The sequence below is a fragment of the Ambystoma mexicanum genome, chromosome 4q (assembly GCF_040938575.1).
Source record: "Ambystoma mexicanum isolate Mex_15411 chromosome 4q, UKY_AmexF1_1, whole genome shotgun sequence".
In the NCBI taxonomy this organism is placed as follows: domain Eukaryota; kingdom Metazoa; phylum Chordata; class Amphibia; order Caudata; family Ambystomatidae; genus Ambystoma; species Ambystoma mexicanum.
This window is the reverse complement of record NC_090928.1, coordinates 115,739,314-115,764,426: the sequence shown is the minus strand read 5'-3', so window position 1 is coordinate 115,764,426 and position 25,113 is coordinate 115,739,314. Positions and strand designations below refer to the sequence as shown.

General features: G+C 47.3%; 1 protein-coding gene across 1 annotated transcript in view; it reads right to left on the bottom strand.

The window, feature by feature from the left end:
- Positions 1-25,113, bottom strand: part of LTV1 (LTV1 ribosome biogenesis factor) — a 224,806-nt gene that overhangs the window by 30,590 nt on the left and 169,103 nt on the right. The window contains exon 9 of the mRNA XM_069607617.1: positions 3,287-3,339. Within this exon, the coding sequence (XP_069463718.1) occupies positions 3,287-3,339 (53 nt within the window). The remainder of the gene's footprint in view (positions 1-3,286; positions 3,340-25,113) is intronic.

Below are 25,113 nucleotides of genomic sequence, written 5' to 3'. Positions count from 1 at the left end.
TGCAGCGTGTTCTCGCCAAGATTTTATGGACTATAATTTGACTAAATGCATTTCACACAATGATGTGATGAAACAGCCACTGCCGAATGGTAGTATGGTGTTTGTAGCTAAAACTAATATTGTATATGGTAGGCATCCCACTTGAAGAAGGGTATTCTCCAAGTCACACAAGGTAGAAACTGTGAACATGTTAGATTTTCCAGTAGTAAGGCAACATTTAAATTGTAGGCTGGTAATGCACACCTCTATTATTACAGTGATACACTTAGACATAGATTTATCACGAGACAATGTTTCCTTAGTACTACCAAGCTGCTACAAATGGAGTCCATTTCTATAGCCCATCCCCAGAGTGCGCGCAGCTAGGGAGATAGATTCATTAATTGCGGGAGCAGCGGGGAGTAACAGGAGCTTTATACGCATTTGACATAGAAACTGTGCGCAATAAACTAGCCACTATGGGTTCTGATGCAAGCTCTGCTATAAAACGTCTGGCCTAGTGGGGCCCATTAATACACCCAACACTGCTACAAGTATTGGCAACCACTGCAGATGGCACAACTTTAGTTATGAAGACACTTTTTCTGCCATAGGGCAGGTCAACAAGACTGCTAAATACATACGATGCATTTTATGGCAAACATTGTTTAATAAGCAGGTGTTGGCTTTTCACTCTGAGTGGGGGCAACCATCCTCAACCCACTGGCACACAGAGCTACAGTTACCAGCAAACATATGGATCAAATCGCTTGCTTTTGATTGCATGAATAACACATGCCATGCTTTAATGCAAATTAGTAGAATTGTTTTTATTTTGATAACCTGGTGCCCATGGGTTCACCTTGCTCATGAAATTAGATGGTTTTTGGTTGGGTTCCACATACACGGGGGAAGTGTCTAATCACACAGCCCATAGTCACGTCTGAATGCCCTGGGATCAGGGGGAGGGTAGGCCCTTAGAGTGAAAGGCTGCCAGGTTTAGAATTGGTAACCATACATAAATGCAATAGTGCATTGTAAATTAGACTACACCGGATTGCCTTGACATTCTAACTGCATGCTGCTTTTTAACTGACAATCAGTTATACAATAATTATTTAGGTAGTGTTTTTACTAACCTTGCATGCCACGCTGACTAACCGCTAGAAGATAGTTTGCTTAAACCTCTTGCAAAGCCCCAAGGTCTTTATCACTGCACTACATACTATGTTGATGGGTATTAGTCAGCATTGTCGCACACACTTTGAATAGGGGTGGAGTGTAGTGATACACAAAATTGCAAATTTGCCATTCAGGGCTTTAGATGACAGCATTAGCCGCTGAAAGCCAATAGTTTATTCAAAGTATGTGCCAAAAATGCTGACAGTAGTCTGTTGTAGCACTTCCATTACACATTGTAGATAGACAGGCAGGGCGAAGGCCCCAGCTCTGTAGCTAATAGACATTATTGGAGTGTTTGGAACATTATGGCACCTATATAGCGCTTAGATAGCCAATCTTAAGCGCTATGAACACTAAGCTATGAGTGCATGCCTTTTAGAGCTTGCTCACATGGGGTTAATTCATCTCGGCTTCTCTTAGAATATTCTGCCTTTCTAACTGTAGCCCTGCATGGCTTCGTAAACTAATCTTCCTTTCTCTGGGAAGGCACTGATAAGACATTCCTGAGCTTTCGCGCAGATGGGCTCCAAGCAGGGAGGGGCACAGAAAAGGAGCACAGTGGAAATTCACAGAGTTGGGTTTTTCCATGAGCAAGCCTATATTTTGCACAGGGAAAGTTCTGGAACTGTGCGTCATGGACTGACAGCACGAAATTATAAAAATGCATGCCCACATGACTCAGGTGGGAGATCGATCTGTGGACTTGGTTCGAGCAAGATCAAGTGTCCGGAATCTGTGGCTCTGTCGGCACCCTGCAGCGCTGTCCTCTGAGCGGGGCTTGTTACAGCTAGCTTATGAGGGCCAGGGTCTCCCAGTGCTGATTGAAGGGGCGTAAGACTGTGTTTCTCTATGTTTCTCTAAGTTCTATGTTTCTCTATATTTTGCATTTCTCTAAGTTTTGTGCTTTGTAATCTTCTCTAGCTTGAATCCCAAAATGTTGCTGAAATTCACTGTTTAGAATAAATACTAAAACTTTTTGAAGGTGTCATTTGTCACTAGCATGAGTTCACTAATCGGCACAATAGAACCTGTATTTTGGGCTGAATTGGGTAATTTTTGCTCCCAAGGGCTGGTCCCGAGGAAGATTTGCTCAATATCAAGACAGTATCAAAATGAATACAGCGGTCACCAGCCTATAGGCTTTTCCACAGCATACTTTCAGGGTGACAATTACCCTGGCCCATAATGATGTGCTTGGTAGCCATAATAATCACCAAAGGTTTGCAGTGATAGAGGGCTTGAGTAAAAGACCCACTAAACCCAGAAATAAATTTCAAAAAGTAGTGGAGCCCGCAAAGGGAGGCCAACACTTTTAAGGGCCCCACAAGATGGGACAACAAAATCCCCAAAATTGGAATTCCACCCAAACAGAAGGAAGCCTTCCATTGACAGCTGCGGTTCATGGTGATTTAATGTTAACATTTATAGTATTTTGTAAGTGTTACAAAATCAGTTCACATTCTTGTATGTCTAACTTAACTGGTGGATATCCAGGCATTAGGAAAGATGTCCCGGTCCTAAGCAATGGTAAGAGAAGCAAGGAAATGACTGTGCATGCTGACCTATAAGAAACTAGCATGTGACTAGAAAGGACTACTACTCAGATGGAAAGACAATGAAGCAGAATAGGGGAGTCATGCATAAGAGTATAATTGGAGAACTGAGCCTAAAAAGAGGAGGCTTGCCCATTTAAATACCACAATGAGGAAGTCAAAAGCTGGTGATGTTCATGTTTTCCTGCATGAGGTTATAAAAAATGGTGTAAATGATATGCTAAACAATGGAGTGTACTATTGTAAAATGTACCAGTATACGGCATCATACTGACTGGTTCCAAACATATTTTAAACAGAACGTAACCCCTTTCAAATGCAGAGTTTTGAAAAGTAATGAATGCCTGAAATATACAGTCAATACCCAAGCCTCAAATTCAAAGAAAGGTTAAAATTCCCAAGGATTAGTTTTATATATGTATTTCCTATACACCACATGATCACCTGTCATTATCGGACAAATGACAGGTGCATTATGTTTACATTGAACTGATTAACACCAATTGGGTGTAAGAAAAAAAAGCAATTCAGTTAATTTCATAAACCTCTAAAAGCATTAAGGAAAAGTTTACCTTTTGTGGTTCTTTTATAAGCTGTGGATGATTGTACAGATTTGAATAGGTACCTGTGTAAATATAAAATATGTTAAATCAGAAAGTTGCCTTAAGAAGTTGCACAAATCTTCGTGTCAAAATAACATTCTTCTGGACTATTAATGTATAAATAACGCAATTTACAATAAAAAGGAATCATAAAGGGGCCTTGTATTGTCAAGTTGAAGAATAATTTGGTTTTATGAGCTAGCTCCCAACATAAGCAGTAAAACAAATACATTGGCTTAGTAACATTTGAATGCCTCCCTTTTGGTGCACAACACATTGGATGCAAGAGTACAACTGAAGGCCAACAGCTACATATAAATCATCTGTATTGCGCTGCAAAGCATGCACCAGATATCCTTCACACCATTTCTTTACTTTTCTGCCCAAGATTGAGTTAAATGAAAAATCCCTGATAAAAGCTGAAGGGGGCATTTGGGAGGTTTGGCCACTGGGACAATTGGAATTAAAGAGGGTACAAAAGAGGATAAAAAATGTACTAAAGCGTGTTTGTATAAATAGTGAAGACCGAACTGTGCTTAATGTGGTAGGCTAGAAGGAGTCGGACAAAGGGGAGGCATTTTACAAAAGGCTGTTATTGAAATAGTAAGAAAATGACCTACCTTTCCGTATTCTATTCTTTGCCCTATCTAATTGAAATCTACCTAGTGTGCTTGTCAGGGTGATTTGAACAAAGTAAAAAACTGTCCTCCGTCCAAAAACAAACCTACTTCTGGCTCTATCACTAATCAAAAAAGTATCTTCACACCCCCCTGCCCCACGCTATATCCTTTCTCATCATCTACCGCCCACCCGGCCCCCTTACTTCCTTCTACGGTGACATCGACCACCTCCTCAGCCTCATCTCCCCCCGCCCCACACCCCTAATTGTACTCGGTGACTTTAACCTCCATCTCTCCACCACCCACCAATCCTCCCCCCGCTTATCTATACTTGACTCCTACCTTCTTAACCCCCCCTCTCCCACCTACTGCATCTACTCACTCTTCCGGCCACACTCTCGACCTCATCTTTGTCTCTTCCTTCTCTGCTTCCTCGGTTGCTAACCTCCCCAACTACCTCTCCGACCATGCCTTACTCTCCTTCTCCCTCACTCCCCATCTCTCCTTCCCCTCTTCCCTCATCCTCCGTCTCTTTCTACCGACGCGCCCTCCTTAACTTTAACCTCTCTCACTTCTATGACACCTGCGCCTCTATCCACCCTATCCTCTTCCCTCTTCCAGTCTTGACCAACTCTAGCCTCTCACTCCCTTCCGCCCCTCCCACAAACCCTCCCAACCATGGCTCTCCTCACATCTTTTATCCATGCGCCGCCTTCTCAGATGCCTCGAAAGACGCTGGCTTAAACACAAGTCAACCAAACCTCCTACTTCTCTTACCATGCCCTCTATGACACCAGCGCGGAATAAACAATTATACTTCTCTAACCTCCTCCAGTCTCAATCTTCCCATCCCCGCCGAAACTTCCAAACCTTGACTCGCCTTCTCTCTCCTCCTACCCCCGACCACTCCGTTACCTCTCCTCTTTCACCCTCTGACTTCGCTAACTTTTTATCCTCTAAGATACTCTCCTTACACCAAAACCTACTACGTTCCCCTTCATACTATCCCCCTTCCCCACCTCCCACTACTCCTCCCTCATACTTGTCTAACTTCACACCAGTTTCTCTCTGAAGTTTCCCTCCTGTCCAAAACTTACCCTACTGCTGCTCCCTCTGACCCTCTCCCCACATCTTCGATTCCCAAAATCTACCCCCTCCTCATACCTTACCTCACCTCCTTTTTCAACATCTGTCTCACTACTGCAACCTTTCCCTCAGCCTTCAAACACTCTACTATCATCCCCATCCTGAAAAAACCCTCCCCTAATCCCCTCCTGGCTTCCAACTTTAGCCCCATCTCTCTCCTTCCCTTCCTCTCTAAGCTCCTTGAACACCTCATCTACTCCCAACTCTCATCATTCGTCTCCAACCTCTCTCTCCTCCCCCCCTACTCAGTCTGAACACTAGTGAAACTGCTCTCACCTCGGTTCTTAACTCCCTCCTCACCACACGCTACTCTAAACACTCTTCTGTTCTCATTCTCCTCGACCTCTCAGCCGCCTTTGACACCGATTACCACCCCTTACTCCTTGACACTCTCTCCTCCTTTGGTCTCAAAGGCTCTGTCCTCAACTGTTTCTCCTCCTACCTATCCAACCGCTCCTTTGCAGTTTCCTGGGCGGCAGCACCTCCACTCCCTCGACATCGGCGTCCCCCAAGGTTCTGTACTTGGCCCTTTTCTCTTCTCGCTATATACCTCCTTCCTAGCCCCAATCATCTCTTCCATTGGTATTTGTCACCACTTCTACGCAGATGACACCCAACTCTTCCTCTCCTCTTCCTTCACTCCCGACCGCCACCTTAAACTCTCTTCTTGCCTCACTGCTATCAAACCCTGGATGTCCTCCCACTTCCTCACCCTTAACACTGATAAAACTGAAGTTTTATTCCTCCCTGCTAGCACCCTTCCTCTCCCCTGCCCCCTCCACACATTCTCTTTTCCCCTGCACTACTCCCCTTCTCTCACTCTACCCACAACCTTGGCTTCCACTGTGACTCTAACCTCTCCTTTACCCACCATATCTCTCTCACCTCCCGTGCCTGCCGCTTCCATCTTTATAACATTTGCAAAATCCGATCTTTCACGCCACTAAGCTCTTAATATCCTCCCTACTCTTTTCCCGTCTCTTCTACTGTTCAGGCCTCCCCGCCTCACACCAAGCTGCTCTTAAATCACTAACACTGCCATCCATTCTCTCTGTCTCCTCATGACTATCTCCTCCTCACTCTCCACACTTGGCTGGCTCTCCTTTCACTTTCAACTCAACTTCCTCCTTCTCGTCTTCATGATCTCGCCCCTCCCTACCTTTCCTCCCTACCTTTCCTCCCTCCTCTCATTCTACTCCCCCGCTGGCCCACTCTGTTCTGCCGACCACTTCCTACTCACTGTCCCACCTGCACCATGTGCCCCTTCCCGCTTCGCCCCTTCCAACTCCTTGCCCCACTCCACTGGAATTCCCTCCGTATCCGCTCCACCAACTCATATTCTTCTTTCCGTACCTCCTTAAAATCACACTTACTTCAATATCCCTCCTGACTGTTCTCTACCATTTTCCTCAATTGCTTAATCCTACTCAAGTTTTATTCTAATGATCCTGGCAAATTTGTTCTTGGTTACTTGACTCATGAATTGTACTTCATTGCTTCTTATGTATTCCTCTTTCATGTCAAGCGCCACTTGCGTAGCAAAGCTAGCTATTTAAGGTACCTTGTTCAATTAAAGCACAATGTCCTGCATTCCTCTTGCCTTCAAGGCTCTCTCCACCCCTCTTTTCACTGCAGGTTTAAGGGGCTAATGGAGAGCAAGTGCAACAGTAATCGTTGTCTCCACTCTTAAGTGCCAAAGGCCTGTGTGGTAGTGCTAGGCGAGATTGCTTAACTTTTTCAAATAATTGCAAAACAGAAGTAATCGGGGTGTTACTTTCATTAAGCTAACTATATCCTATCTGGTAAAGGGCAGTATGTGTTAAGGTTATTCTTTTTAAAGGCAGTCATGCAATTACACTCCTAACAATGTAAGTTGTTACATAATGACAATGCATTACTTACCGTAAAAGCATTTCTGATGGTTGTATCTGCTTAGATTCACATACTGTGCATAGTCCGACATCCAGTGGTCACTGCGGAGTATTGCATTTTGTTTTTCGTAGTCGAAAAGGGGACGTCGACAAGGCGTGTCTGTAACAATATCCCTATAGTGACGTGCAGTGTATCCACAATCCCTCACGCGTCGAGGTCCCTCTGTATTTCTTCTGCCCTGAGGGAGCGTTATAGACGTGAGGGAGTACAGGAAAGAGAGGGATAAAAAGATGTCCATGTTCCTTCCGTCCGAGTGGGGAGGAAGGGTGGGCGCATGTGAATCTAAGCAGATGCAACCATCAGAAATGCTTTTACGGTAAGTAATGCATTGTCCTCTGATGTTTGTTAATCTGCTTAGAATCACATGCTGTGCATAGACTAACAAGCAGAACCCGGAGTTGGAGGTGGGTTGTGAGAAGGAACAGTAGAGAAAAGGTGTCTTAATACTGCTTGTTCCACCTGTGAATCAGATCTAGAGTGGGCATCTAGACAGTAGAGTTTTGTAAAGGTGTATACAGAACTCCAGGTTGCCGCTTTGCAAATGGACTCAAGTGGGACATTTGCAATGAATGCTATGGAAGCCCCAGTGCCTCGAGTAGTGTACTCTTGGCTTGAAGGGTAGTTCCCTCTTAGCAAGAGTGTAACAGAGGGTGATGCATTGTACGATCCATCTAGATATAGTGGATTTTGAAACTGCATCTCCTTCTCTTCCTGCTGCCACTGAGACAAAGAACTGATTAGTCTTTCTCAGTGGTCTAGTTCTTTCCATATAAAACATAACAGCCCTGCGCACATCCAGTTATGCAGGCTTTTTCCTCCCAAGTTTGAGGGGTTTTGAAAGAACGTTGGTAGTTCCATAGATTGGTTCACATGGAACTTAGAAATGAATTTAGGTGCAAACCTAGGGTGTGTGCGTAGAACCACCTTATCTTTGTGAACTGTTACAAAGGGGTCTAGAATAGATAGCGCTTGTAGTTGTAGAGGTGATAGCTATTAGAAAAGCAGTTTTAAGGGTGAGGTCCTTAAGTGTTGCTTTGTGCACGGGTTCGAAGGGTGAGCCCATGAGCCTGGTTAGTACCACATTTAGGTCCCATCCGGGAGCTGGGTTAGCTATGGGAGGGTGTATTCTTTTAACTCCTTTCATGAAGGCCTTAATAACTGGGACTTTCCACCACAACACTAAGTTGAGAAGTGGTTTATGCGGAAGGTGGAGCCAAATGAACCTTAATAGAATTAAACACTAATCCCGAGTCTAGTAGGTGAGTCAGGTAGAGAACAATTTGTGTGGGAGAGCAGTCAACCGGTTGATGTTCTTATTTCTACACCATATGACAAATCTTTTCCACTTGCTAGAGTAACAGTGAGGAGTGTTAGGCTTTCTAGCTTCCTTGAGAATGTCCATGCATCACTGCGGGAGTTGTAAATGACCAAATTCTATGATCTCAGGAGCCATGCTGCTAAGTTCATGGTCTGTGGGCATGGGTGTAGTGTCTTGTCCTTGTCCTGTGACAGCATGTTCTACAGGCAGGGTAGTTTCACCGGTGGAGACAGAGACATCTCCATCAGGTGAGCCAACCATGGTTGCCGGGCCCACATAGGGGCCAGTAGTATTATGGTAACTGGTTCCTGGTGCATCTTGTGCACTATCTTGTTGAGAACGGGAGTCGGGGGAAATGCGTAAACAAATTTCCCTGACCATGGTATTAATAGACTGTTCCCCATGGATTGGTTCTGGGGGTACCTGGAGGCGTAATCTTGGCATTGGGAGTTCTCCAGAGTTGCAAACAGATCTATTTCTGGGAATCCCCATTATGTGAAGACGTTGAAGACTATGTCTTCTTGTAACCGCCATTCGTACTCTGCGGGTAGAGGGAAGTCTCTGCTGAGTTCGTCTGCTAGCAGACTGAGTTCCCCTGGTACATGTTGTGACAACAGGAACATGTGTTTGAGAGCCCACTTCCAGATGTTCTGGGACAGCTTGGACAGTCCTGGAGAGTGAGTGCCCCCTTGCTTGTTCAGATAGTACATAGCTGTGGTGCTGTCTGTGAGGACCATCACTGTCTTCCCTTGTAGGTGTGCCTGAAAAGCCTTCAGTGCTTTGAAGACCGCTAACAGTTCCAGCAAGTTTATGTGTTTGGATGCTACGCTCGGAGTCCAAACTCTGTGTGCAGTCTGATGGGATAGGTGAGCCCCCTCATCCTGTGAGGGATGCGTCTGTGGTTAGAGTGGCCTCCACTGCGGGGTGGCGAATGGTTTCCCTATGACAAGGTTTTCCTTTGACCACCACCATAACGAGAGAACCAAGGCCTGTGAGACCACCACTAGATCGTCCCATTGTTCGCTGGCCTGACACCACTGGCTGTTGAGCCACTCTTCCATTGGACGCATACGCAGTCGCGCGTGAGATACCAAATATATACATGACGCCATCATTCCCAGCAAAAGCATTGCTTTGCGCACCGTCACCTCTCGACCGGCCACATATTTTGGACCCTCTCTTTGGAGGGGAAGACGAGGCCGTCCTTTGTTCGAATTAGAGCCCCTAGGAATTGTTTGATTTGGCTGGGCTCTAGGCTGGACTTCATCTCATTGATGGAGAAGCCCCGTTGGAACAAAAGGTCTACAGTCTTTTGCGTATTTGAGAAGCATTTCTCGTAAGAATCCCCTGTTATGAGCCAATCGTTGAGGTAAGAGTATACTGGGATGGACAACCTGCGCAGGTGGGCCGCTGCCACTGCCAGTACTTTCGTGAATACCCTCGGCACTGACGCTATGCCGAAGGGTAGCACTCTGAACTGGTAGTGTTTGCCCTCTATCATGAACCTGAGGTATTTGCTGTGCGCTGGCGTCATTAAAATATGAAAGTATACATCTTTCATGTCCAGTGTGGTCTTGTATTCCCCTTGCGATAACAGGGCGATTACTTCCTGTAATGTCACCATACGAAATTTTTGAGGTTTTACAAATTTGTACGCTGGGTGCAGATCTAGTACAGGGTGCATGGTTAAATCCTTTTTGGGTACAAGGAAGTACATTGAATAAATACCTCCCGTTACCTGTGATAGAGGCACGACCTCTATATCTCCTTTTTCTAGTAGCTGGTCCACTTCTTGAAGGATGTCGAGATGTTCTGGTGACAGGCGTCGTCCCCCTTGGGGTCTGTACGTCGGGGAGCGGTTGAATTCTATACAGTAGCCGCGGGCTACTTGAAAGTACCCAGCGGTCTGATGTTATTCTTCGGGTCATTTGGTGTTGGTGGCTTGGGAACCTCTAGGGGTGGAACCCCAACCTCTTCCCTTGCAACGGCGCTGTCCTCTCTGGGTGTATTGTCCACTGGTTCCTTGATTCGAGGACCAGTTGCCTGCAGAGTACTGCTGCTGTTGTTGATGATGATGATGATGATGATGTTGGCGTTGGCCTTGAAAAAAGCATCCGTTTCCATAACCTCGCTTGTTGGGAGGCCTTGAAATCTGATCTAGGGTCTTAATGGTGTCAAATTCCTTTTTTGCAGTCTCTAGTGCGTCATCCACCGCCTTCCCAAAGAGGTTGGCATCCTCTTTTGGTTTGTTAATGAGAGATGCTTGTGTTTCGGGTTTAAACCCCGAATTACGTAGCCAGACATGACGTTTGAGGAGGATTCCTTGGACTAGGGAACGGCCAGCCATTTCTGCAGCATCTAGAGTATTCTTAATGATGCTCTGGTTGACTAAGGTTCCCTCAGTAACCGTGGCCAGAAGCCGAGTTTTTAGGGGTTCAGGTACCTCCTCAATGACTTTGCGTAGTTTGCTCCATTGGGCATCTGCATAACTTGCCAGTAAGGAGTTGTTGTTGGTAATCCTAGTGGAAAAGGCAGCTGAGGCTATAATCCTTTTACCTAGGGCATACAGCTTTTTACCTTCTTTATCTGGAGGTGCCTCGCTGGTTGATAGCGGGACCCCTGCCCTTTTTCTTGTATTTGTTACTACTAGAGAGTCCGGTACTGAGGGGACCCTGATGTATAACGGGTCAGATGGAGAAGGACTAAATTTTTCTATCCTTGAGTTGACCCCTCTGACCAATGCGGGTGTAGATAGCGAAGGAATAATTTGTCTCTTTACTGAGGCAAGGAGGGGAATGGTTTGACTGACAGGGGGTTTCTCCTTGATAATCTTTTCCACAAAGTCTATGTCAGGAGAAATTTCCTTAGTCTTGATTTCGAAATGCGCAGCTGCTTTGCGTAGTAGTACATTAAAAGGTAGGTTGATCGTCTATAGGTGACGTATTCCTGATTGGTGAGTCTTTGGGGGGGGACAGGTTTAGGGCGTCGGGGTCTGTAGACGCTGATCGGGACTGCCAGGGCTGTGAAGCACCTTCTTCTGGGTCTTCTTCAAAGCCCCCCATCAACCATGTCTGGGTCATCCTCGAAACCTTCCTGGTCTATGTTTTGTCCTTGTTCGTTAGTTAAGAACTCCTCATCTTCATGAAAGTGGGAGTCCTCTTCAGTGAGGTCATACTACTCTATATCCCCCTGTGGGGGGTTAAACAGCCTAGGGTATTGAGCCCTAAGGTCCTCCTGAGGCCCCTCTCTTGGTCTTTTGGGCGTGGGCAGGTATTGGGTAGACAAAGTTTTCCATTTTGTCCATGCAAAATTGGAGTCTCTCTAAGGTCCGTTGTGGTAGGCCAGAGAGGTCTGGGGGTGAAAAGGGAAGGCTTTCGGCCTGTAAACGCTTTGACCTATCCCATAATGTTGAGGATAAGCTCCCAATGCCTTCTGAAAACCTTCTAGTAGGCTAGGAGTTCCTTTCGACAGAGGGGGCAGTTCCTGCCTTCCGTCCGTCCGTCCGTCCCTTTCGGCGTTTCCCTGGCCTTGCGAGCGGTATTCGGCGTCTCTTTCGCCGTCCGTCTCTGGCTATCGTTGGAAACAATACGCGCCAGGCTCTCGATGACTAAATGGTCTGTCAAGGGTTCCTCTGGCCTCGACGTTACAGGCGTCACGTCCTCTACGCCGACGAGCGCTCGCTGGCGGGGTGCGTCGTCTTTCGGTTTGGTGATAGCGCCCTTATCTGGGGGTAGCCCAGTCGCTGGTCGCATCTGCGGTTGCCAGGGGGGCTTTGGACCCTTACGGTCCGTGGAGGCCGCCGGTAGGACATGTGTCTCCGTTGGCGCTAATGCTTTCTTCGTCTTTGACGAGGAAGAACCGTGGGCCATGTGCTTATGTGAGCGCTTGTGTGCGTCTGTCGCCGGGGTGTTCATCCCCATAAGCAGGGTGTGATCCGAGCTTGTCGGGGCCGGGGACAGACGAGGAGCGTGACCGCTCCCTAGAGGGGTGTACAACCTCCGATGCGGAGGTCGTGTTATCACTCTCCTCGCCACTTTCGGCGGCGGCAGGTAAGGAATCGGACCTAGACATGGCGTAGGCTGCCCACCTCTTGACCCTGCGGTCCTTTAAAGTCTTAGGCTTAAGAAGCTTACAGGCCACACAACCGTCTTCTTTGCGGTCGAGGGGCAAGCAACGGTTGCACCGTTTGTGCTGGTCTTTCCAGGTGAATTTGCCCTTGCAGCGCGGGCAAAACCTAACGGGTGTCCTCTCCATAGCTGAGGGAACGGACAGGCGTGATAACAACCCCGAAGGAAAAGGTGGGGAAAGAGAAAGGGATAACAAGAAATGTCCCACGACCCCCACTCTCCCTACTGTTTGAGGCTGGCGATGCCAGGCTGTGTGTTCGGCGATGCCGAAGGGTCTCCTCCGTCGAAGGCACAGCCGTCGAAGATCTCGTCGGCGGGGAACAGCTTCGTCGAAGGAGGAACCTAACGTTAAATAACGACCAAAGGTCGAGTGAATATTTGCAATGTCTCTCGAGGAGCTACGCATAAAGGCGACCAATATCTTGGCGGAAAAAAACAATCTGAGGGACCTCGACGCGTGAGGGATTGTGGGTACACTGCACGTCACTATAGGGATAGTGTTACAGACACGCCTTGTCGACGTCCCCTTTTCGACTACGAAAAACAAAATGCAATACTCCGCAGTGACCACTGGATGTCGGACTATGCACAGAATGTGATTCTAAGCAGATTAACACACATCAGAAGTGTAACGCCCACCTGGTTCCCACGGGGGCGCTGATCTAGTCTGGATTACTGCGGCCTCTTCTAGCGTGATGCGCAGGACTCGGAACACCGATTGGACAGGACCTCCAAATCGTGCTTCCTTGGCCCGCAGGAATATCTTTCTGCAGATGAGAAAGGGGATTAACAGTCTGCAGAATGGTGTGCTAGCTCCCCCCTTACCCCCTCCATTCCGCTCTATTCCTCCAAACCCGGTTTAAGCTCACCTTATGGTTTCGAAGGTTGAACTCTCCATCCTGCTTCTGGTGCAGGGGCGCGCGTTCGTCCTGTTACTTCACTGGTTTTCAGAATGGCGCTGGCAAAATCCACTTGACTTTCCTGAGCGATCCGCCGTAAGTATGAAAGTTCAAAGTTCAAGTGAGGCCCCCTTTATGCTGTCTTTCTCACCTGTGATCGGTCCTTTATTTCAGGTGCAGAATGAAGGCGATGCGTCGAGGGGTTAACCTGCCGAGGTGAGTAGTAATGAGGGCGATCCCTCTAGATGTCCTTATCATTCCTCTGAAATGTCTCTAGTCCTTTCCCCATAGGGGCCGGGGTACGGTACCTGCCAACGGGGCGGCGCCGACCCGAAATGTGGAAGAAAAGCCGGTAAGTATTATGGCTGTTAATCAGGTTTTCCTTCTGTGTGTCCTTCTGCTCACCTTTTGTTTCTTCCTCTCTCCCCTAGGTGCAGAGATGTGGTGTCCGATGCTGACAGCGGCGATGGAGCCGGGAGATGTCTCGAGGACAGGACAGGACAGGTGAGTGAAGCGTGGCGCTGCAGCGAGCAACACGATGCTTTTAAATTGAAGTCTTCCTTCAGGGATGCTGGCGAGAAGATTCCGGATGCAGGTAAGAAGCTTGAAATAATCCTTGGTTTTCACCTTTCTCTTCTCTTCCTTCCTTGCACGTCTTCCAGGTTCAAGACGGGCGTGGCTGTAGTCCAGGAGCAGGAGCAGACACGGTGAGCGTTAAGCTGCAGGAAGCAGAACAACGCCTCCAAAGAAGTCCCAGGTATGTATCCTTCCCCAACTAGGTATGTATCCTTCCCTGGCCACGCCCGAGTGAAAAAATAGTCCCTATGAAAAAATAGTCCCTTTCAGGTCTCAGGGAGGCCTGAAGCGTGCAGCATGGTCTGCATCAGGTTAAGTGCACCAAACACCTCCCTTTATGAGCCTGGCGCCTATGACGCCAGGACTGATGTCCAACATGAGCCTGGCGCCAAAGGCGCCAGGACTGAGTCCAAAGAGTCCCTATAAGGGGCCACTGGGCTTTTACCCAAGGGCATGATGCCTGCTTCCGGGGGTGCTGGGCCTGGCCTGATGCTCCGGGGGTAGGCATCATGACAGCACTCCCCCCCCCAAGGTCGTTCCTTCTGGAGGTTTCGGTTTGTTTGGGAAATTCCGATGGAACCTTTTTAGCAGCCGAGGTGCATGTACTTGATCACTGGGTTCCCAAGACCTTTCCTGAGGCCCGTACCCTTTTCAATCAATTAGATAGAAAAGCTTTGATTTTAAGATTTTGGAATCCAAAATGTTCTTTACTTCGAATTCTGGCTCTCCATCTATCAGGATTGGGTCTGGTGGCTTTATTAATCTGGTTCCTGGTTGTACTGGTTTCAAAGGTGACACATGAAAAACGGGGTGAATCCACATGTTGGCTGGTAGATCGAGCTTGACTGCTACTGGGTTAATTATAGCTTTGATTGAGTAAGGGCCTAAATACCTTGGATTAAAAGTTCGAGGTCCCTTGAGCGATAAGTGTTTGGTAGCCAAACATACTTGATCCCCAATTTGGTACGGAGGCGCCTCCTTTCGATGTAGATCTGCATTCTTTTTGTATTTCTCTTTCGCATGTTGCAAATGTGCAGTTGCATCCTTGAAGGCTTGAGTTATCGTAGAATGCAAATGATCCACTGCGGGCATTTCAAGGCTCGAAGGTGAGTCCAAGTCTGAAGTACTAGGGTGATGTCCATATAGGGTAAAAAAGGGGCTTTGACCCGTTCCAGAGTGTATTGAGTCATTATAAGCATATTCAGCCACCCACAGAATATCCTTCCAATTACCCTCCGATTGGTGCAACATACATCGTAGAAATTGTTCAAGGGTCTGGTTCGTTCTCTCTGTCTGACCATCGGTCTGTGGGTGGTGGCTGGTCGAGAGTCTTACGTCGATTTGTGCCAGCTGACAACACTTTTTCCAAAAATGAGAAATAAACTGGCTTCCCCGATCGGAGACTAGTATGGACGGGAATCCATGCAAACGGATGATATTCTTGAGGAATTCCTTGGCAAGAACAAAGGCTGAAGGTAATCCTTTCAACGGAATAAAGTGGGCCATTTTGGAAAATAAATCCACCACGACCAGAATAGTATTGTAACCATTACAAGAGGGCAGGTCCGTGTTAAAATCTAGTGACAGGGTGTGCCAAGGTGCTGGTGGAATGGTGGAAGGGCCCCCAGCCTGGCCATTTTATTCATGGCCTCTTTCGAAGACCAATACATTTACAACTCGATTAACCAATGGGAGGCTAAAATCTCCCACTGGCATCGTTACATAGATGATATTATTTTTATTTGGACAGGAGACGTTACATCTCTCCAAAATTTCCTAACATGGCTTAACTTGTGTGATAACAATATTCAATTCACTATGGAGTACAACACAACCTTAATACACTTCCTGGACCTTGAGATCTCATGCCGTTTTAATAAACTCGCGTGTAACCTTTTCAGAAAACCAACTGATCGCAATACTCTTCTGCATTATCACAGTGATCACCCCCAACACATCAAACAAAATCTTCCTTACGGTCAATTCTTGAGGATACGAAGGAACTGTACCCACCTGGAGGATTTCTATGCCAATGCAGACGCACTTGGTTCTAGACTATGCTCACGCGGTTATCCCACAAGACTAGTCAACACTGCTTCCAAAAGAGCGAGATTCACGAACAGAGACTCCTTGCTGACACCGAGGTCTAAATCAGTCACACAGAACAATGAACGACTTACCTGTGTGGTCACACATGGTCCTAATACCTTTAACTTCAAAAAAGTCATTAAAAAGTACTGGCCAATAGTGAGATTGCAACTGAACGAGGAACCTATACCCAGATTCGCCTTTAAGAGAGCAAAAAACATTAGGGAATATCTAGTGCATTCCTCGTTCTCCAGGCCCCCACCACGAACTGGCCTTTGGGATTTACGCAAAACCACGGGTCATTACCCCTGTGGTTCCTGCTCAGTTTGCAGACTCACAAAGAAGATTCTCACATTCAATATTGGCACAAAACAGTGGACTTTGAAACACTTATCCAATTGCAAAAGCAACCAAGTCATCTACTGCATCGAATGCCCATGCGGCCTTCGTTACGTGGGACAGACTATGCGAAAAGTCGGCATCCGCATTTCGGAACACCGTTACCGAATTCGGTGCAAAAATCTCACTTCCCCACTGGTTACACACTACCTGGTGAACCACCACACCCCAGACGATATGCTATGGTGGGTCTTGGACAGAATTCATACTGGTCAGAACATACCGATTAGACTTTCCGAATTGGAAAGAAGATGGATCTATAGACTAGATACACTAGCACAGGGTCTCAATGAACAAACTCCTTATTGAAGACCCCGAGCTTCAACACCATCCCGGGGGCTTGATTCCAACCCCCTTTCCTCTTCGATAATAACAGCAATACCTCTTAAGGAGGCCAACACCCATTCCACCCCAGGCATGACGGGTCCCCGTGGATCCCGTCTTCCTGTGGCCCAACAGGCTCATTGGGGTTCAGTTTCATCTATATTTATTGCACAATTGGCTGATTTGCAGTAGCACCCTCTTATTCGATTTTCTAGGAACATTTACGGTTAACTATAGGCTCACAACCTCAGAAAATTCTACATCTCACGTGCTGTTCCTACCGTTTAGCCTGGTACCAGCTCATGATCCATCTCTCAGATCCTTCCCTTCCTGCACGGAGCATGCAGGGTGATCAACAGGCCATCACTCGCATTTCAGGCATTGATTTCCTTTCTAGTCACGAATGAAGCTCGTGACCGGCTTCTCCCGCCCCTTTCGTGCCACGGTTGGTTGGCCCTAACACACACCCACCTGCCAATCACATGTCTTGGCAGGTCCCCATTGGGCTTTACGTGATTTCCACTTTGGTTTTCCGGTTTCTCCAGCTCACTTTTTCAACACAGATAACCGAGCTCGGCTATTGGCCGACACGCGCCCACACCCATCTGTCAATCATTCTGGAGGCAGTCTCCGACTGGATACAGCACGAGTTGCAGGGGTTTTTCCACCTCGCTTGGGAGACACGCTCAACACGGTCGCCAGGACATACGGTCCCTCCTGGCTTTCCTGCTCGCCGCAATCCGCACTTTATGCGGCAGCCTCAGAAGTAGCAGACACTTTGTGGCTTTCTGCACGTTCTATTCTGCCTCCAGCCACGTCCAAGGATCGTCGGCAAGTCCTCTTGCAATTCCTTGACATTCTACTATCAGGTCCACTAGTACAGGGCAGATGTCAGATATCAGTTTACAGCAGCATGCGCCCCCCCCCCCCCCTTTTTTCCAGTTCAGGGGCTTGCCATTTGGCCTTCATCAAATACGACACTGTTGTAGATGTTTCTAGTAACTAAGTCTGCTCCTTTCTGTAGGTCATTTTCCTAGGCAGTATCGCGCTTTGGAACAGTGTCGTAATAGCAAACGGGTATTTCACCCGCCAACAATTCGAAGTGGACACAGACGTCTCCAGTGATCGAACACCTGGCGACATCCACTCCTTCATTTCTTCACTTTTTTCCTGAGAAGACATTACTCAGGTAATTTCCTTGCACTGATGAGCTCTTTTCCAGCATATTCTATCGGCTCCTCACATTTTACCAATTGGCTTTCATTCATTGCTTCCAATCCTCAGGTCCTGTGGGCCCCGTCCAGTAGTGACGACCGAGGGACCAACTAGCATTGTACAGCAGACCCTCCCGGTCCCCTGCCTCAGTTACAAGCAACCTCTACTTAGCCCACTACGGCTCTGTTCATTCCCACCCATCCAAGGTAAGCGATTCCTTACCACTCCAGCCTGCCCCACCACACCGTCTTGGACCTTGGTTTGCAGACCGGCGGGTACCCACCAGGGATTCCTGCACTGCTCTTCCAAAGGGGACCCAATGCCACAATCTGCTCCCCCTGCCCCTAATTCGGGGGGAGTTTCATCAGAACTTTTTCCGAGACTTCCCTCTCTACAAGGGGCTTTGTACGCATGTGGCCATGAGATACATCTCAGACTCGTCCAGGATCGATGTCTGCCTTTCTTGATTAGTTTCTACTTTTGCATGCATTATAAATTTTGTAGAGATGCACTTCCTGGTGACTCATTCCCCTTATTTGTTTCTTTTGAACCGAATGTTTTTTTCTGTCTCCCCTTTTCCACCCATACAGGGTCCTGCTAATTATTGCCCTGATGAAGGCGGAGTAGATTCTGTTTACATGATAAAACATTTCTTCACCAATTTTGTTCCGCTGAAACGCTTTCTTCTATCAGAGGGGAAAACAAGGTCCTTCACAGCGTCATTTGTGGACCACCAGGACCATTCTGCTCACGTGACATGATCCATTGATGGGAACATGCTATCTAGGTTAAACACCTACATCCTATATGTTTTCTTATTCCCCCTGTAGCGTTGGCAGACCCTATCCCGTCACATAATATCTTCAACTTCGGGAATTGATTCTAATTACTAATGAATACCACTCTCAATTTCTTAATATGTTCTATTACATTGAATAGAGGTTTAATTGTACTCATTACTTTGTACTTTTGTGTTTTTCTGTGATTCAACCAGTATTCCAGTGATACATAACTGGCTTTTTGTCAATATTGTAATTGCTTTTCATTTATGTTCTTTCCTTGATGTACCAATTTCAATTTTCTTAGATTGTTTCAAAGCTCTCATACCCAATTGATAAATGGGAAATGAATGTTTGTTGTCTTGATTACACATGTCTTTCCACGTTGGTTTTTACTATATGTACTTAATTTTTTATGATATTAAATATTTCTTTTCTTTTTTTACATCAATCTCTGTAAATATCTGTTTATTCTCTAGGAGTGTTCTAATATGTATTTTTGCATGCAAATTGATAACCATTAAGGTTATGTGGGTTTAGACCAGGTGCAATATTTCTAATTCATTTACACTTCACACTGGCTAACCCCTAAACATACCAGTACCTTTGTTTTGTTGAGACTGAAGAAGACCGGCGGGTCTTGTCTTTTGACCTTTGTTTTGGGCACAAACTCCACAGGACATCACGAAAGATTTAATATCCTTTCGCCAGGAAGGCCACCTGAATTGTCGTCTAACCTTTTCCTCAGTTTTGGCAATGCCAGGATGTCCTTCCATCAGGGTGTCATGATGACGGGAAATAACCAGTTCTTGCAATTCCTTTTCTGGCAAAAATAAGCGTCCTTGGAAGTAAGGTAAGCCATCCTTGACTGAAAAGTTAGACCCCTTTTTGATCCAATCCTGCAAGGCTGAAGAGTCCAGGACTTGTTTTACTCGTGCTTGAATGTCTTCAAGGGTTTGTAAAGTGGTTATTCCCAAAATTCTTTGTTCGGGAATTATCGGCACAGGTTCTGAGTTTGTGTCTATTTCTTCCATTCCAATTCGGGATAGAGCGTCTGCCTTACCATTCTTAGAACCGGGGCGGTAGGTGATTACAAAATTGAACTCAGCAAAGAACAAAGCCCATCAGAGCTGTCGAGACGATTGGGCCTTGGCAGTTTTTAAATATTGTAAATTTCGGTGATCAGTGATCACGGTGATGGTATGCCGGGCGCCCAGGAGATAATGCCGCCAAGCCTTAAAGGCGGACAATGGCTAATAGTTCCTTATCGGTAATCGCATAATTTATCTCCGGCGGTGAGAACTTTCTGGACCAAAATGCTACGGGGTGCAGTTGGTTGGTTTCAGGGTCTCTCTGAGAGAGGATAGCTCCCATGGCTAAGCTGGACGCGTCAGTTTCGACTATATATAGGAGATCAGGACGCGGGTGCTTCAAAATAGGTGCGGACGTGAACTTAGCTTTCAACTCCTGAAAGGCCTGTTCGGCTTCCTCGGTCCATTCAAAACGTTTATTTTTTCGCAAGAGTGCAGTGATGGGTTGCACCACATGTGAAAACTCTGGGATAAACCTGCGATAAAAGTTGGCAAAACCAAGCATGCTTTGGACACCTTTCACTGAACTAGGTGATGGCCATTTGAGGATGGCATCCACTTTCCGTGGATCCATTCGGACCCCTTTAGGTGTCAGGATGAATCAGAGAAACTCAACCTCGGTGGTATGGAAAACACATTATTCCAGCTTGGCAAACAGTTTGTGCTGGCGCAGTTTCTCTAGGACGGCCCTGACATGTTTTCTGTGATCAGATTCCGAAGAGGAGTACACAAGAATGTCATCGATATACACGATAACACAGACATCGATGAGTTCCCGAAGGACATCATTCATGAAGAATTGGAAGGCAGCAGGCGCGTTGCACAACCAGAAAGGCATCACCTGGTATTCGAATAGTCCATATTTTGTACGGAAGGCCGTTTTCCATTCATCGCCTTCTTTTACTTGTACCAGATAAGCCCCCCGGAGATCTAACTTGGTGTATACGCAAGCGTCCTTCACCTGGTCAAGGAGTTCAGGGATCAGAGGCAGAGGGTAACGATTTTTAACAGTTATCTGGTTCAATGCGCAGTAATCGATACAAGTCCTAAGGTCGCCCTCTTTTTTAGGCACGAAGAACAAAGCTGAAGATGCCGGGGACTTTGACGGGCGAATGAAACCATTGGCGAGGTATTGATCTAAATATTGTCTCAAATGCAGATTCTCAGGTTCAGTAAGGGCATAAATCCTGCTACAAGGGGGTTGTGCACCGGGCACCAGATCGATTTGGCAATCGTACGATCTGTGGGGAGGTAACGTGTTGGCCTGTTCCTTTTGGAAGACATCCTGAAAGTCTTGGTACTCTGGACGTAGTTGCACGGGGACAGAGCTTACTGATGCTAGATTAATCTTTGGATTTTCTGGGTAGCAGGTTTGTGCACAACCCGGGAAGGTTATTCTCTTCGCTCGCCAATCAATTCGAGGATTATGTGTCTCTAACCAAGGGACTCCGAGAATAAGCTGAAACTGTGGAGCCTTGATCACATCAAACACAACTGCCTCCCGATGGCCATCCGGACCTACAAGTGTCACCTCAGCTGTGGAATGTGTTACCGGTCCAGAGGCAATTTCGGTTCCATCTTCAGTGGTGATGACATCTTTGCTGGTTTTAGGACGCAGAGGGAGGTTTATCCTAGAGACCAATTCTCGATCCACATAGTTTCCTATAGCCCCGCTATCGATGTATGCCTTTATACATGCAACCGTTTTGGCTGTTCCGGATCTATGAGGACCATTGGCACAATGAAATGCAAGGTCTGAGAGTTAGTTTTCAAGCTCGGCAAGCGGACCCCCACGCTTGCCGGACGTGGTCGTTTCCCGATAGAGTTTCCATGGATTTTATCAGCGGCTCCTACCACCTTCTTGGGCGGCTTAACCGGGCAATCTCGTAGAAAGTGTCCTGAGGACCCACAATAAAGGCATAATTGCATCTGTCGTCTTCTTTCCCGTTCTTTTTGAGTTAGGGGTCCTTTAACTCCTCCGATTTGCATAGGCTCCGAGGCATCAGCCCCCTTGGGGTTAGCGTGGGTTTTGGCCCACACCCGGATTTCAAACTTGGACCGATCTGCTTTTCTGTTTTGCAGCCTGTGATCCAACTGGACCACTAAGTCTATATATTCAGTGCATTCTTGGGGCGGATTTACAACTTGTGCCAGGACATCTTTAAGTTCTCCGCGTAGACCTCGATAGAATAACGTGATTCTTTTATCCTCTGGCCAACCAGTTTCCACAATTAGTCTATTGAAGGTTGCAATGTAGGATAGAAGGTCTTGATTGCCCTGTCGCAGAGATAGAAGTTCGTCATCCAGAGCCTGTCCCTGGGAATGTCGAGCAAATAACCTTTCCATGCTTGTTTGAAATCCTTGAAAATCACGAAGAATCAGGTCATCTTGAGTTACCAGTGGGACTGGCCAATCGGCAGCACAGCCGCTGAGATATGACAGCACAAAGGCTACCTTGGTCTGATCATTAGGGAAGGTCCCGGGTTTGCATAGGAAGTGCAAACAACACTGATTCATGAATACGACGAATCGTTTGGGGTCCCCAGCAAAGCGTTCGGGTGGGGCCAGCGGCATGTTTGCAGGTAGATTAATCAGCACAGGGTTACTGGAAACCACAGGAGTGGGGTTCCCCCCGGAACCGGGTAAAGGAGTTTGTCCAGCTTGACCTTGCAAAAGCTGTCTAGCCAGGTCATCAGTCATTTCCCTTGTTACAATCACTTCTCTTCTGAGGGCATTAGTCTCTTGAAGAGCGGCGTGTACCTCGGCCCGTAATTCCCCCAGTAGTTGGGCCAGTTGGTCAGTCTCAGAAGTTTCCATAGCGCCTGGGTGGGAATTTGTAGGGAGGCTTCGCGTTCTGTAATGCCCACCTGGTTCCCACGGGGGCGCTGATCTAGTCTGGATTACTGCGGCCTCTTCTAGCGTGATGCGCAGGACCCGGAACACAGATTGGACAGGACCTCCAAATCGTGCTTCCTTGGCCCGTAGGAATATCCTTCTGCAGATGAGAAAGGGGATTAACAGTCTGCAGAATGGTGTGCTAGCTCCCCCCTTACCCCCTCAGTTCCTCTCTATTCCTCCAAACCCGGTTTAAGCTCACCTTATGGTTTGGAAGGTTGAAATCTCCATCCTGCTTCTGGTGCAGGGGTGCGCGTTCGTCCAGTTACTTCACTGGTTTTCAGAATGGCGCTGGCAATATCCACTTGACTTTCCTGAGCGATGCGCCGTAAGTATGAATGTTCAAAGTTCAAGTGAGGCCCCCTTTATGCTGTCTTTCTCACCTGTGATCTGTCCTTTATTTCAGGTGCAGAATGAAGGCGATGCGTCGAGGGGTTATTCTGCCGGGGTGAGTAGTAATGAGGGCGATCCCTCTAGATGTCCTTATCATTCCTCTGAAATGTCTCTAGTCCTTTCCCCATAGGGGCCGGGGTATGGTACCTGCCAACGGGGCGGCGCCGACCCGAAATGTGGAAGAAAAGCCGGTAAGTATTATGGCTGTTAATCAGGCTTTCCTTCTGTGTGTTCTTCTGCTCACCTTTTGTTTCTTCCTCTCTCCCGTAGGTGCAGAGATGTGGCGTCCGATGCTGACAGCCGCGATGGAGCCGGGAGATGTCTCGAGGACAGGACAGGCGAGTGAAGCGTGGCGCTGCAGCGAGCAACGCAATGCTTTTAAATTGAAGTCTTCCTTCAGGGATGCTGGCGAGAAGATCCCGGATGCAGGTAAGAAGCTTCAAATAATCCTTGGTTTTCACCTTTCTCTTCTCTTCCTTCCTTGCAGGTCGTCCAGGTTCAAGACGGGCGTGGCTGTAGTCCAGGAGCAGGAGCAGACACGGTGAGCGTTAAAGCTGCAGGAAGCAGAACAACGCGAAGCATGAGCTGCTGTCTGGGCGTGGCTTAAATAGCCTCCAAAGAAGTCCCAGGTATGTATCCTTCCCCAACTAGGTATGTATCCTTCCCTGGCCACGCCCGAGTGAAAAAATAGTCCCTATGAAAAAATAGTCCCTTTCAGGTCTCACGGAGGCCTGAAGCGTGCAGCATGGTCTGCATCAGGTAAGTGCACAAAACACCTCCCTTTATGAGCCTGGCGCCTATGGCGCCAGGACTGATGTCCAACATGAGCCTGGCGCCAAAGGCGCCAGGACTGAGTCCAAAAAGTCCCTATAAGGGGCAGCTGGGCTTTTACCCGAGGGCATGATGCCTGCTTCCGGGGGTGCTGGGCCTGGCCTGATGCTCCGGGGGTAGGCATCAAGACAAGAAGCATATTTACAGTATTGCCAGTGTAAAACACTGCATTCTCTCCATGTCTTCCAGTTGTTTAGGTTAATGTACCCAAATCTCTTAGTGTCAACTATATGATTTAAGTTACTTACCTGTAACTATTGTTCTCCAGCATGGGTCTGGCATGGATCCACATGCTCATGAATATTCCTAGTCATCAGGCTGGCAATCCTCAGTAAACGAAAAAAGTTTCACTTTCACTTTAAAACTGTATTTCTCCTCTAAACCAATCAATGTCCTCTGGGTCATACTGCCCCCATCCGATGACAGTCCTCTCTCTAAGCCCTGCCTCTGCCAGCCATCTTCAAATTTGGAAAGCAGGTCAAGTGGCAGTATGACCAAAATGAGCCAAAAAAGGGAGGGATGGAGGGTTCGCATCTGAATCCATGCCAGACCCATTCTGGATGACAATAGTTACAGATAAGTCACAAACCTTCTCCAGCATGGGGTCTGGCATGGATCCACATAATCATGATTAACTAAAAACACAGAAGTACACATTACACAGCCACAGGAGGTGGCAAGACTCAACAGAAGTAATCAACACTTACCCCTGCAACAGACTCACCTCAAGTGAACAGGTTACGTAGCACTGATGGGCTGACTCTAGACTCCTCCCGGGGATCCCTGTTGACGCAGTAGAACCTTGTGATGGTATGCGTGGACTGCCACATCGCAGCCCTGCAGATGTCGAACAGGGGTACACCATAAAGGAACGTGGTCGTTACAGCGATCGCTCTGGTGGAGTGTGCTCTCGGGCATTCTGGCAGAGGAAGGTTAGCCAGCCGATAACAGCGCATGATGCAATCAGAGAGCCATCTTGAGTTGGAAGCCGTGGACAAGTCCTTCCCATTATTCACAGGTCCAAATTTCAAACAATTGAGAAGTCTTCAGAAAACTTTGTGCGTGCCACGTAGTACTTTAAGTCACGAGAAACATCCAGCGAATACAAGGTCCTCTCCGCCGGCAACAAAGGTTTCAGGAAGAAAACAGGTAACGCCAAAGGCT